Here is a 14,856-nt window from a genome sequence, read left to right as displayed (position 1 = left end):
AGACGTCAGAAGAAATCAACTTTCTGATTTGAGTTTTCTCTCATAATAATACTCTATTATTTGATTTACCTACATTGACCCTAAAACACCACCGTAGTTTTGACTAACTACGAGTATTTATATTTAATTTTTTTAAAGCAAAATTTCATCATAAAAAAAAACATTTAGTGTTTTTAATAACAGGAATATTTCTCATAGAAACGGAAACACTTGTTTGTTTAATTTTATATTTTAAACAAGAAAATATTTAATAACTAAATAAATTATTGAAATGAGAAACTAAAAATAACAGAAGATCAACAACTGTTCTGCAGTTAAATATATATTTTAAATATATCATATTTTTAAATATATCATATATATAAATTGTAAATATACTGTGTATATTTTAAATACATTTATATATGTTTAAATATACTGTATATATTTTTAAATATACTGTATATATATTTATATATTTTTAAATTTTTATTTTTTAAATATACTGTATATATATATTTTTTTTTTTAAAATATACTGTATATATTTATCTTTATATATTTTTAAATATACTGTATATATTTATCTATATAAACAGGTGAGACATCAGGGGGCGTGTCCTATTCTTTTCTTTTTGTTTCTTCCGAGTCAAAACCGGAAGCGGGCTGTGATTGGCTGAGAGACCCGGCAGCTGGCAGCCTTAGCCCCCCCCCCCCCCCCCCCCGCCAAAGTGACGAATTTCTAAGGAAAAACAACACAAACAAATACCAGAGAAGAAGAAGAAAGAGAATAAAACCTAAAAAGGAGTGACCAACATGGCGGCGGTGAGAAGAACCAGAGTCTCGCCACGGAGCCGCCTGTAGCTCCGGGCCGCTCTGGGAGCGTCTGTCTGCGGCATGCTGCGGGCCTCATGGCCGCTGTGACGGAGACCTGGAGGAGACACATCGTCGGTCAGCTGAAGCACCGAGACCTGAACCAGCACCACCGGTTCCAGGACCTGATCCGCTTCTGTACGATGGTCCAGTACTCTTTTTTTTTTTTTTTTTTTAAATCTGTTCTGAGACAATAATGAGAGGAGGTCCGGGTGTAGAAACCGAGCCGGATATAACCCGGATGTGTCTGCTCGTGTCGGGTAACCCGGGTCAGAACTCGAGTCTGGTTGATTCCACAAAAGGTCACAAACGACTCCTGTGAAGTTCAACCAAACTCTATTCAAAGAAATAAATCAACTATTCTATGTATGCATAGATATAGGCCTCTGTTCCTCTATCACTGTCTGCTGTGTTCATGGGACAGGAAGTAGTCACACCACTGAACCACATGTTCCACTTCCTCTGCACAGTGACTCAGTATCAGTGTGCTTCATCTTCATCACCACACTGTTAGCTGGAGGCGATGAACACGAGGATGAAGACCAAGTGCATCATGTTCTAGTGAAACCTTTGATCTTAAACTCTCATATTGTGAATGGAGTCAGAAGAGAAACCACGCCAATGTTTCTGTTATTGTCCTTCAGCAGCTGATGTTTACATGGAGACCTCCAGGTAGGGTTCTACAGGGGAGCCCTGATCCAGGAGAGACCCAGAGCCCTGATCCAGGAGAAAAAGAGAGTCCTGATCCAGTTCTGATGGATCAGAACTAGATCAGGACTCTGTGTCTCTACTGGATCCAGTAGAGACACAGAGTTCTGATCCAGGAGAGACACAGGTTCCTGATCCAGTAGAGACACAGAGTCCTGATCCAGGAGAGACCAGGACCCACTGATTCTGGTCTCTTGTGTTTTCAGACATTCGTCTTCTGGAGAAAACCAGTTTGACCAAAGGAATCCTGAGCTGCTCCGTCAGGTAGATCACCTGGAGACACCTGGCCTCTGATGATGATGAAGATGAAGAAGATGATGATGATGATGATGAAGGAGGGTGTGTTTGTTTTGTTCCTCCAGATGTCTGTCCTCTGACAGAAGCTCTGTTTCCTCTCTGCTTCACCAGAACAACAATCTGAAGAAAACTACAGGAGAGGTCTCTCACACACACACACACACACACACCCCCACCCCCCATGTGTGTTCTTGTTTCACTGATATGAACCAGGACTCTGGTCTGTGAACACCTGATCCAGGTTTCTGGATACTGGACTTGGTATCAGCGTATAAAACAGCGTTCTCTCTCTGACCAACCGGAACATTAAAGCACAGCTCTGATGATAATAACATGAACTCACTCTTCTTCTGTGGTGTCTGTTCTCAGCTGGCCTATCAGGTGCTGGAGCTGCAGCAGCAGATTCAAATCAAAGAATGTGTTCTGGAGGAGCAACATGCCAGGTGAGTCACACCTGGACTTGTTAGACCACCTGTGAGGTCACCTGTGGATCCTCTCAGCTCATTGGTCGGATCTGGTCAGATGTTCCTCCACATCAGCAACATTTTTCTTCAAGGATTGAGATCTTTTTTATGATCTTTTTCCTCGTAATATTCAAACTTCTTGTTTTCTTAAAGTCTCCAAACTTTTCTCTTTTTACCAAATATTTCCATTTTTAGTTGGAATATAGACGATAGAATCTATATAGAATATAGATATTTGCAACATTCCAACCTATTCTATTCAGACAGTTTCTCTCCGTGTTGATCCGTGTTGATCCGTGTTGATCCGTGTCGATCCGTGTCGATCAGCGTTGATCCGTATTGATCTGCTCTGTGTGATCAGACTGGTGGAGGACGGGTCCCGGCTGGAGGGTGCGCTTGATGCTCGTCGGGCGCTGCAGCGGCGGGTGGAAACGGTTCAGGAGGAGAACGGGGCGTTGAAGAGGAAGTACGACGAGCTGCTGGAGCTTCAGAGACGAGAGGAGACGAAGCTCAGAGAGGAGACGGTGAGAGGAGAACACCTGCTGGAGGACCTGATCCACCTGAAGACACAGGCCGCCGCCCACATGAACAGCCACAACCAACGCAGGTCGAGGTACCTGAACCTTAACGCACCTGAACCACCTCGCACACCTCAACACACCTCACACACCTGAACCACCTTAACGCACCTCAACCACCTCAACGCACCTCAACGCACCTCACACACCTCACACACCTCACACACCTCACACACCTCACACACCTCACACACCTCAACCACCTCACACACCTCACACACCTGAACACACCTCACACACCTCAACCACCTCACACACCTCACACACCTCACACACCTCACACACCTCACACACCTGAACACACCTCACACACCTCAACCACCTCACACACCTCAACCACCTCACACACCTCAACCACCTCACACACCTCAACCACCTCACACACCTCAACCACCTCAGACACCTCACACACCTGAACACACCTCACACACCTCAACCACCTCACACACCTCAACCACCTCACACACCTCACACACCTCACACACCTCACACACCTGAACACACCTCACACACCTCAACCACCTCACACACCTCAACCACCTCACACACCTCAACCACCTCACACACCTCACACACCTCAACCACCTCAACGCACCTCAACCACCTTAACGCACCTCAACGCACCTCACACACCTCACACACCTCACACACCTCACACACCTGAACACACCTCACACACCTCAACCACCTCACACACCTCAACCACCTCACACACCTCAACCACCTCACACACCTCACACACCTCAACCACCTCAACGCACCTCAACCACCTTAACGCACCTCAACGCACCTCACACACCTGAACACACCTCAACCACCTTAACGCACCTCAACCACCTTAACGCACCTCAACGCACCTCAACGCACCTCACACACCTCAACACACCTCACACACCTCACACACCTCAACCACCTCACACACCTCAACCACCTCACACACCTCAACCACCTCACACACCTCACACACCTCAACCACCTCACACACCTCAACCACCTCACACACCTCACACACCTCAACCACCTCACACACCTCACACACCTCACACACCTCACACACCTCACACACCTCACACACCTCAACCACCTCACACACCTCAACCACCTCACACACCTCAACCACCTCACACACCTCAACCACCTCACACACCTCAACCACCTCACACACCTCAACCACCTCACACACCTCAACCACCTCACACACCTCAGACACCTCACACACCTCAGACACCTCACACACCTCTCCTGTGTGTTTGTTTTCATCAGAGCTCGAGAAGCAAACCTGCAGAAGGAGTTGCAGACTGCTGCAAGGTCAAAGGTCACTGTGGACAGGTAAGATCCACCTGGTGATGATGGTGATGAAGATGATGATAGTGATAGTGATGATTTTGTATTGTAGTTGTTCCAGCACTCCGACCTCCAGATCCACGTCTCCAAAGTCTGACCACCAGCAGGACTCGACTGACGGAGGCCATGTCAGACGGTTCAGGTTCAGACCTCCATTTATCTCGCCTGTTAGAACACAGATTTAAGAACCAACATTATTCATATTTTATTATTATCACCTTCATGAGTTTCAGTGACTCGGTTCCTTTGTATCTCAGGTCTTTGTCGGCCTCGTCCCCGAGGATCCTGTCCTCCTTCAGAGACCTGTTTGAGTGAGTCCTCCTCTCATGTTCATCCTCTCTGTTTTCATTGAACCAAAGTGAGTCATGTGACTGTGTGATGTCAGCAGGAAGAGGCGGGGCCACTCGGTCTGCAGTCTGGAGGAGGATCTGGTGTTTCCTGTACGGTTCAGTTCATCAGCCCGAGTCCCAGTTAGAGCGCTGCAAGTACTGGTAATACTCTCAGTACACACTCAGTACACACTCAGTACACACTCAAGACACCCTCAGTACACATGCGGTACACACTCGGTACACACTCGGTACACACTCAGGACACACACAGTACACCCTCAGTACACCCTCGGTACACCCTCAGTACACACACACAGTACACCCTCAGTACACCCTCAGTACACCCTCTGTACACCCTCAGTACACCCTCAGTACACACTCAGTGCACACTCAGTACACACACAGTACACCCTCGGTACACACACAGTACACCCTCAGTACACACTCGGTACACCCTCAGTACACCCTCAGTACACACACAGTACACACACAGTACACACACAGTACACACACAGTACACACACAGTACACACTCAGGACACACACAGTACACCCTCAGTACACCCTCAGTACACACACAGTACACACACAGTACACCCTCGGTACACACTCGGTACACCCTCAGTACACCCTCAGTACACACACAGTACACCCTCAGTACACACACAGTACACCCTCAGTACACACACAGTACACCCTCAGTACACCCTCAGTACACCCTCAGTACACACACAGTACACCCTCAGTACACCCTCAGTACACCCTCAGTACACCCTCAGTACACCCTCAGTACACACTCAGTACACCCTCAGTACACACACAGTACACCCTCAGTACACACACAGTACACCCTCAGTACACCCTCAGTACACCCTCAGTACACACACAGTACACCCTCAGTACACCCTCAGTACACCCTCAGTACACACACAGTACACCCTCAGTACACACTCAGTACACCCTCAGTACACACACAGTACACCCTCAGTACACACACAGTACACCCTCAGTACACACACAGTACACCCTCAGTACACACACAGTACACCCTCAGTACACACACAGTACACCCTCAGTACACCCTCAGTACACCCTCAGTACACCCTCAGTACACCCTCAGTACACCCTCAGTACACCCTCAGTACACACACAGTACACCCTCAGTACACACTCAGTACACACACACGGTACACCCCCGGTACACACTCGGTACACACGCAGTACACACCCTCAGTACACACGCAGTACACACGCAGTACACCCTCAGTACACACCCTCAGTACACCCTCAGTACACACACAGTACACCCTCAGTACACATACACTACACCCTCAGTACACTCTCAGTACACTCTCAGTACACACTCAGTACACACACAGTACACACTCAGGACACGCTCAGTACACGCTCAGTACACGCTCAGTACACGCGCAGTACACGCTCAGTACACGCGCAGTACACGCTCAGTACACACTCAGTACACACGCAGTACACACCCTCAGTACACACCCTCAGTACACACCCTCAGTACACACCCGCAGTACACACGCAGTACACCCTCAGTACACACCCTCAGTACACACTCAGTACACACACAGTACACCCTCAGTACACATACACTACACCCTCAGTACACTCTCAGTACACTCTCAGTACACACTCAGTACACACGCAGTACACACTCAGGACACGCTCAGTACACGCTCAGTACACGCTCAGTACACACGCAGTACACACGCAGTACACGCTCAGTACACGCTCAGTACACACTCAGTACACGCTCAGTACACGCGCAGTACACGCTCAGTACACGCTCAGTACATGCGCAGTACACACTCAGTACACGCGCAGTACACACTCAGTACACACGCAGTACACACGCAGAACACACGCAGTACACACGCAGTATACACTGTTTAAATCATAAAAAGAAAGAAAACATGAAACTCATTTTGTTTCTTTATTCTTTGTCTCTTCGTGATTTCAGACCAAAATACATAAAGAACATATTTTATATTGTTTACTGGAATTGAACTGTGATATGTATACATAACCTGAGTACGTGAAGTCTGTCTCCCCCATGTGGTCTAAATACAAACTACACCAACACGTAGAACCTGAACTGTGTATAGATATATAATATATAAATAATATATAAATATATCTATAATATATAAATATATGAATATGTAACCGTGCAGTAAAACATCAAGTAACAGTACATCAAGTGTAGTAAGTACAAGTACCTCAGATTTGTACTTGAGATAAAGTACTGATCGAGTAAACAAGAAGCTCAATATGACTGATTCCTCTCTCTCTCTCTCTGTCTCCCTGTCCCTGTCTGTCTGTCTCTCTCTACCTGTCTCCCTCTCCCTACCTGTCTGTCAGGAGGCCCATGAGCAGGGCATTAATGCTGTGCGGTTCAGCTCCAGCTCTCAGCTGTTGGCGACCGGAGGGACAGACAGAGAGGTCAAACTATGGGAGGTCAGATCAGGTGAGTGTCTCTGTCATCATCATGTCATCGTGATGTCATAGTGATGACCTCACTGATCACCGATGATGTCACCAGGCTCGCTGACTCACCGGTCCACTCTGGACGGCAGCACAGAGGGGATCACCTGCATCGAATTCGACCCCGCGGTGAGAGGGGGAGGGGCTTAGCTTCATGTAGACTCATCAATAAACACATTTAGCTTTGATTTATTACAGTAACAGATCAACAGGATGATGCAGATCTGTCTGTCTGTCTGTCTCTCTGTCTGTCTGTCGCTGTCTGTCTGTCTCTGTCTCTCTCTGTCTGTCTCTCTGTCTGTCTCTGTCTGTCTGTCGCTGTCTCTGTCTCTGTCTGTCTGTCTTTCTGTCTGTCTGTCGCTGTCTGTCTCTCTCTCTGTCTCTGATATCTGTGGACATGTCTTCAGGGTTTCAGGATCTTGGCTGCGTCCTACGATAAGTCTGCCTTGTTGTGGCGTCTGGATGACTCCGTTCCCAAGGTAACCACCAATGAGAGGTTTAGTCTTTGAAGACCTTCACATGTGTCTGTCTCTGTCTCACCTGCCTGTCTGTCTCCCTACCTGACTCACCTGTCTCAGTTGACCCTAACAGGTCACAGTAGGAAGGTGACAGCAGCGAGGTTCAGTGGTTGTCTTCATCAGGTGGTGACGGGCAGCGCAGACAGAACCATCAGACTGTGGGACCTTCAGAGAGCCGCCTGTGAGTCTGATCAATAACTGAACACTGATCAATAACTGATCAATACCTGATCACTGATCAATAACTGATCAATACCTGATCACTGATCAATAACTGATCACTGATCAATAACTGAACACTGATCAATCACTGATCAATAACTGAACACTAATCAATAACTGATCAATAACTGATCACTGATCAATAACTGATCACTGATCAATAACTGATCACTGATCAATAACTGATCACTGATCAATAACTGATCACTGATCAATACCTGATAACTGAACACTAATCAATAACTGAACACTAATCAATAACTGATCAATAACTGATCACTGATCAATAACTGAACACTAATCAATAACTGATCACTGATCAATAACTGAACACTGATCAATAACTGATCACTGATCAATAACTGAACACTGATCAATAACTGATCAATACCTGATCACTGATCAATAACTGAACACTGATCAATAACTGAACACTGATCAATAACTGATCACTGATCAATAACTGATCACTGATCAATAACTGATCACTGATCAATAACTGATCACTGATCAATACCTGAACACTGATCAATAACTGAACACTGATCAATACCTGATCACTGATCAATACCTGAACACTGATCATAACTAATATCTGATCAATAAATTATAACTGATCAATAACTGATATCTGATCAATAACTGATATCTGATCAATAACTAATATCTGATCAATAACTGATATCTGATCAATAACTGATATCTGATGAAGAACTAATATCTGATCAATAACTAATATCTGATCAATAACTAATATCTGATCAATAACTGATATCTGATCAATAACTGATATCTGATGAAGAACTAATATCTGATGAAGAACTAATATCTGATCAATAACTAATATCTGATCAATAACTAATATCTGATCAATAACTAATATCTGATCAATAGCTGATATCTGATCAATAGCTGATATCTGATCAATAACTCTCTCCAGGTGTGAAGGTAGTTGAAGTGTCGTCTTACTGCAGTGATCTGGTTTGTTGTGAGAACTCAGTGATCAGTGGACACTTTGACTCTAAGATCAGAGTCTGGGACTCCAGGTGAGCTGCTCTTCATCACCTCCTCCTCTTCTCCTCTTCTCCATCTTCATCACTTAAACTCTTCCTCATGTCGTATTCCTCACCCACTTCACCGCTTCATCACTTCACTTTATCATGAGGTGTTACATTGAGCTGTGTGTTGGTGTAGAATCAGTGAATCGGTAGAAACAGTGGAAACAGTTGAAACTGTGAAACAGTTGAAACAGTAGAAGCAGTAGAAACAGTAGAAATAGTGAAAACAGTAGGAACAGTGGAATCAGTAGAAACAGGAACAGTGGAATCAGTAGAAACAGTGGAATCAGTAGGAACAGTGGAAACAGTGGAACAGTTGGAACAGTGGAGCAGTAGAAACAGTGAAATCAGTAGAAACAGGAACAGTGAAACAGTAGAAACAGTAGGAACAGTGGAATCAGTGGAAACAGGAACAGTAGAAACAGTGGAATCAGTAGAAACAGTGGAATCAGTAGAAACAGTGGAAACAGTGGAACAGTAGAAACAGTGAAATCAGTAGAAACAGGAACAGTGAAACAGTAGAAACAGTAGGAACAGTGGAATCAGTGGAAACAGGAACAGTAGAAACAGTGGAATCAGTAGAAACAGGAACAGTAGAAACAGTGGAATCAGTAGAAACAGTGGAAACAGTGGAATCAGTAGAAACAGTGGAATCAGTAGAAACAGTGGAAACAGGAACAGTGGAAACAGGAACAGTAGAAACAGTGGAAACAGAAACAGTGAAACAGTAGAATCTTCTCTCTGATTTAAACCTCGTTCATCTTCCCGGCCGTTGCCAAGGTGACTCACCGTCACCCTCTGTTACCTAGCAACAACTCAGCCAACGGGACCCCCCCCCCCCCCCCCCTCCTCCTCCTGCTGCCTGCAGAGTCTGAACCAGCTGATGATTGACAGCTCTGTCCTCCAATCACACACCAGCATCTCCCCTCCCTGCTCCTGATTGGACTATTCCATCATTCCCTGAGCTGTCGTACTGCTCATGAATGATCTCATCTCTTTACTGAGTTTATCTTAATGAATGTTTGTTTTACATTATTTATTTATAGCACTTCACCTATTTTAACAGAACAAGTTAGCAAAGTAAAAAACCAGAACAAGACTAAAACATGATCAAAGTGAGAGTTTAACGTTCTTTATTTGATGTTGCCTCAGGGCGCTGCGCTGCGTTCAGGAGCTGCTCGTTCATGGTAAAGTCACCTCGCTGGACATCAGCTCAGACCATCGGCAGCTGCTCAGCTGTTGCCGTGACGACTGCCTCCAGCTGGTCGATTTGAGGGGGCGGAGCAACGAGCGCGTGTGCTTCAGGTGTCAACAAACATCCCGCTTTAATAAAGTTGTGTGTGTGTGTGTGTGTGTGTGTGTGTGTGTGTGTGTGTGTGTGTGTGTGTGTGTGTGTGTGTGTGTGTGTGTGTGTGTGTGTGTGTGTGTGTGTGTGTGTGTGTGTGTGTGTGTGTGTGTGTGTGTGTGTGTGTGTGTGTGTGATGAAGCAGATTCACTGACTCTGTTTGTTTGTGTTTCAGAGCCGACGGCTTTAAATGTGGCAGCGACAGCACCAAAGCAGTGATCAGGTGAGTCCACACTTGATCACATAGTGAGTCATCAGGTCACTATGTGATCAGGTGAGTCCGCTAGCTAGCTGAGTCGATCCTCATTAATGAATTCACAGTTTAGTCTTAATATCTTAATACGACGAATAAACAGCACGGAAATATTTTTGCGGCAGGGATGTAGATTTTCGACAGTTGCAACACTTTGTCGATAAAAGGTTTGAATAGATTCCTTCACTCAGAGGACCAACTATGTTTAGCGCTTTTATTGTGAAAGGTCAGAACAGAAGGCGTGGATGTGGTCTGCTTTGGTCAGGGTTGAAAGATGAAGCTTTCCGTCTTGGTTCGGACTATGAAGCCTCTGTGTTGTAGTTTTATAGTCCGTATAATCAATATAGGTCTAACTCATAACCCTCATATACGTATTGATTATGTAATCAAGACAAAAACAAAATGAACGTGAGAATTATTTACACGAAACCTGAACTGTTTGTTTGACGCTTGATTTTATGGGTTCTACAATTTCTCAATTTCCCAGAAAGCATTAAAGGATAAACAGAGACAGAGTTGTGAGATGGGACTCGTTGCTGTTTTTAACATTTTTTTAAGCAGTTGTGTGATTATTAAAGTACATGTTTTAAATCTTGCTCTCTCTCTCTTCAGTCCAGATGGTTGTTTCCTGGCTGCCGGATCAGCTGACGGAGCCGTTTACATCTGGAATGTTTCCACCGGCAACCTGGAGACCCGCCTCCCCGACAGGCACAGGTCAGCTGATCAATACACCAACCAATCAGTCACAAACTAATTAGTACGACTTTAGAAACCCCAGGATGCTTCATGACTCTCTGTGTTATTAAAGACAGACAAACAGATTTAATAAATGTTTTATTCACTTCTTGTGTTTAGATCTAAAGGTAAGAGGCTCCAGGATGCTTCTTTGTGGGACTCCTGTTATTAAAAAAAACAAGATTCACAACATTTACTTTTACTGATCTATTGAATGGAGTCAAAGTACATTTTGCTTATTGTTTTGTAAACTTTAATACTTTTATTTTGCCTCTTTAGCATCTTTTAAACTTTACACAACATGCATGGTTTCTTTTTTTTCCTGCACAAACTCTCATTCTGTCAATCTAACAAGTAAAAAGCTGACAGGAAGCAAAAACTACTCGAAAAAATTAAAATATAATCACTGAAAATATTTGAAATGAACAAATATTATTTCACTATTTATACACACAAATGTTGCATTAAGCAATACTGCTAAAGCTTTTTTTCATTGAAAGTCAATGTATGCCTGTAAATGAGTGAAAATGTTAATCATTCAAAGTTTTACATTTTTCTTTTTTTTTATGTTTCATGGTCCACAGACGTAAAGGACATTTAGTGTGAAAGCCCCACATCAACATTTTCAACTGGTTGTCTCAGTTTGTCTCCTCATGATGTATAAAGTTATTTGACTATAGACATGCTCAGTGTGTTCGATAATCAACAGACACTCCAGAGTAAATCATGTTATTCATATGTGGTTTAATAGAAACATGGGCCCCAGGATACTGCCCTGAGGGACTCCACCTGATTTACCTTTTAGTAATTGTTGTACTGTTCCTTTAATAGATTGTGACTAAGTGGACATTTATTTAAACGTCTCTCTGTCTTTAGCTCATCCATCAGCGCTGTGGCCTGGTCTATGTCCGGTGAATATGTCGTCAGTGTGGATAAAAGTAGGCGAGCCGTCCTCTGGAGTGACATCTGAGCCGATCTGTGAAGAGAGCCCCGGGAAACACACCTCGCCTTAAAAAACTAACTGATCCGAGAGCTGTTAAAGGGAACAAATGTGTTTTAATTTAAATTTCTGTGTTTTTTTAAGCTATTTGTTGATTGGACAAAAGGGATGTGAGAGTGATTTATAACAAAACTGGGAAGCTTTAATACAACAACACAGGAAATATTTTAACTGTAAAACCAAACAAAGGGAACCGGAGACGGAGAACATTTAACCGTTGTGCATTACTTAACGAAACTGTTCTGATGTCCTTTTTCCACGTAACAAAACTGCCATAAAATTGTATGTTGATATTATTTCCATTTCCACTGTGTAATGTTTTTTAAAAAACATCAGTCCTGATCATAACTACGAAATATATATTCATTTTCAGGATTTTAACTAACTGCCATTTTGTATACATAATGAACCTCTTGTTGATTTTTATTTTTTTTTTAATTAAAAAAATACAACTATATATTTTGTTTATACTAAATACTGAGCAACAACATTGATTATTGATGCATCATTGCATCAAACACTAGTGCTCCATAATACAGTAGTGATGCCTCTAGTGGACACGAAGAGAATAACATGTATTATCTCCATAATACAGTAGTGATGCCTCTAGTGGACACCAGGAGAATAACATGTATTATCTCCATAATACAGCAGTGATGCCTCTAGTGGACACGAAGAGAATAGCATGTATTATCTCTATAATACAGTAGTGATGCCTCTAGTGGACACCAGGAGAATAACATGTATTATCTCTATAATACAGTAGTGATGCCTCTAGTGGACACTAAGAGAATAACATGTATTATCTCTATAATACAGCAGTGATGCCTCTAGTGGACACCAGGAGAATAACATGTATTATCTCTATAATACAGCAGTGATGCCTCTAGTGGACACTAAGAGAATAACATGTATTATCTCTATAATACAGCAGTGATGCCTCTAGTGGACACCAGGAGAATAACATGTATTATCTCTATAATACAGCAGTGATGCCTCTAGTGGACACTAAGAGAATAACATGTATTATCTCTATAATACAGCAGTGATGCCCCTAGTGGACACCAGGAGAATAACATGTATTATCTCTATAATACAGCAGTGATGCCCCTAGTGGACACCAGGAGAATAACATGTATTATCTCTATAATACAGCAGTGATGCCCCTAGTGGACACCAGGAGAATAACATGTATTATCTCTATAATACAGCAGTGATGCCTCTAGTAGACACTAAGAGAATAACATGTATTATCTCTATAATACAGCAGTGATGCCTCTAGTGGACACCAGGAGAATAACATGTATTATCTCTATAATACAGCAGTGATGCCTCTAGTGGACACTAAGAGAATAACATGTATTATCTCTATAATACAGCAGTGATGCCCCTAGTGGACACCAGGAGAATAACATGTATTATCTCTATAATACAGCAGTGATGCCTCTAGTGGACACTAAGAGAATAACATGTATTATCTCTATAATACAGCAGTGATGCCTCTAGTGGACACTAAGAGAATAACATGTATTATCTCTATAATACAGCAGTGATGCCTCTAGTGGACACCAGGAGAATAACATGTATTATCTCTATAATACAGCAGTGATGCCCCTAGTGGACACCAGGAGAATAACATGTATTATCTCTATAATACAGCAGTGATGCCCCTAGTGGACACCAGGAGAATAACATGTATTATCTCCATAATACAGCAGTGATGCCTCTAGTGGACACCAGGAGAATAGAAGGTGGATTTACATTTAAAAGGCGACTGTGATCCTCTGTTTGTGCAAGACCTGAACCAACAACTGACTGATTATTAACACACATTTACAGTTCATCTACAGGCCAACACTGTTTTTATAGATACTTGTTCAATTTAAGGTCAGGAAAGAAACACAGTAGAGTACAGTAAAGAAACACAGTAGAGTACAGTAAAGAAACAGAGTACAGTAAAGAAACACAGTATAGTACAGTAAAGAAACACCGAGTACTGTAAAGAAACAGTAGAGTACAGTAAAGAAACAACAGAGTACAGTAAAGAAACACCGAGTACAGTAAAGAAACAGTAGAGTACAGTAAAGAAACACAGAGTACAGTAAAAAAGCATTATCAGGGACGTTAGTTTTATCAAACGTTAGCTGTATCACGTAAAAAATATTACAATTTATTAACATTAAAAAAAAATTATGATAAAGACTAACGATAATGAGAAAATAAGCAGTTTGACTTCACTGTCAGCTGATGTTCCTCTAACATATTATTATTCTTTGATGTTCTAATGTTTACACAACCGATGAACAGTCTGTAGTTCTAATAATCGGCTGTCTGACCTTCATCCCGTCGTCTTTATTAATTAATTATTTGTTGAATTCTCATCTGCGATATTTAAAAAATGCGACGTGACAGCGATCATGATGATGATGAAGCTTCAGGCGGTTTCACACTGAGGTCATTAATTAGGAAACAGGAAGCAGCTGCTGCCTTTGACCCGACCGACCGTAACTATGGCTGTTAGTAGCAACGCTGAGTTCACTCCTTTTATTTTCACAGTCTCTTTACGGGTGTTTTTCAAAATAAAAGTTTAAAAAAATTTGGACCCTCACTACAGAGTGTAGTGGGTTAGGGTTAGTAGGG

The 14,856-nt window shown here is 43.0% G+C and overlaps 1 protein-coding gene across 4 annotated transcripts; it reads left to right on the top strand.

Moving 5' to 3' along the window:
• Window positions 1-694: 694 nt before the first annotated feature.
• On the top strand, window positions 695-12,673 carry atg16l2 (ATG16 autophagy related 16-like 2 (S. cerevisiae)). Of its 4 annotated transcripts, none has more exons than XM_076076444.1 (18): window positions 695-989; window positions 1,766-1,823; window positions 1,922-1,997; window positions 2,226-2,299; window positions 2,682-2,933; window positions 4,162-4,227; window positions 4,295-4,384; window positions 4,500-4,553; window positions 4,631-4,733; window positions 6,963-7,068; window positions 7,144-7,214; window positions 7,493-7,564; window positions 7,664-7,784; window positions 8,766-8,871; window positions 10,036-10,188; window positions 10,404-10,451; window positions 11,094-11,195; window positions 12,093-12,673. In XM_076076444.1, exons 1-18 carry the CDS (start codon window positions 890-892, stop codon window positions 12,184-12,186), a joined length of 1,746 nt encoding a protein of 581 aa, XP_075932559.1. In that variant the 5' UTR covers window positions 695-889; the 3' UTR covers window positions 12,187-12,673. The 4 variants fall into 4 exon arrangements, with proteins under 4 accessions (XP_075932559.1, XP_075932560.1, XP_075932558.1 ...); XM_076076445.1 differs by having other exon boundaries at window positions 4,628-4,733; window positions 7,727-7,784; XM_076076443.1 differs by having other exon boundaries at window positions 4,628-4,733.
• The last annotated feature ends 2,183 nt before the right edge of the window (window positions 12,674-14,856 follow it).

The sequence above is a fragment of the Anarhichas minor genome, unplaced genomic scaffold (assembly GCF_050575085.1).
Source record: "Anarhichas minor isolate MPS153535 unplaced genomic scaffold, ASM5057508v1 ptg000057l, whole genome shotgun sequence".
NCBI classification, from domain to species: domain Eukaryota; kingdom Metazoa; phylum Chordata; class Actinopteri; order Perciformes; family Anarhichadidae; genus Anarhichas; species Anarhichas minor.
The sequence above is the reverse complement of the archived record's forward strand: the minus strand, read 5'-3'. Positions and strand labels throughout refer to the sequence as shown.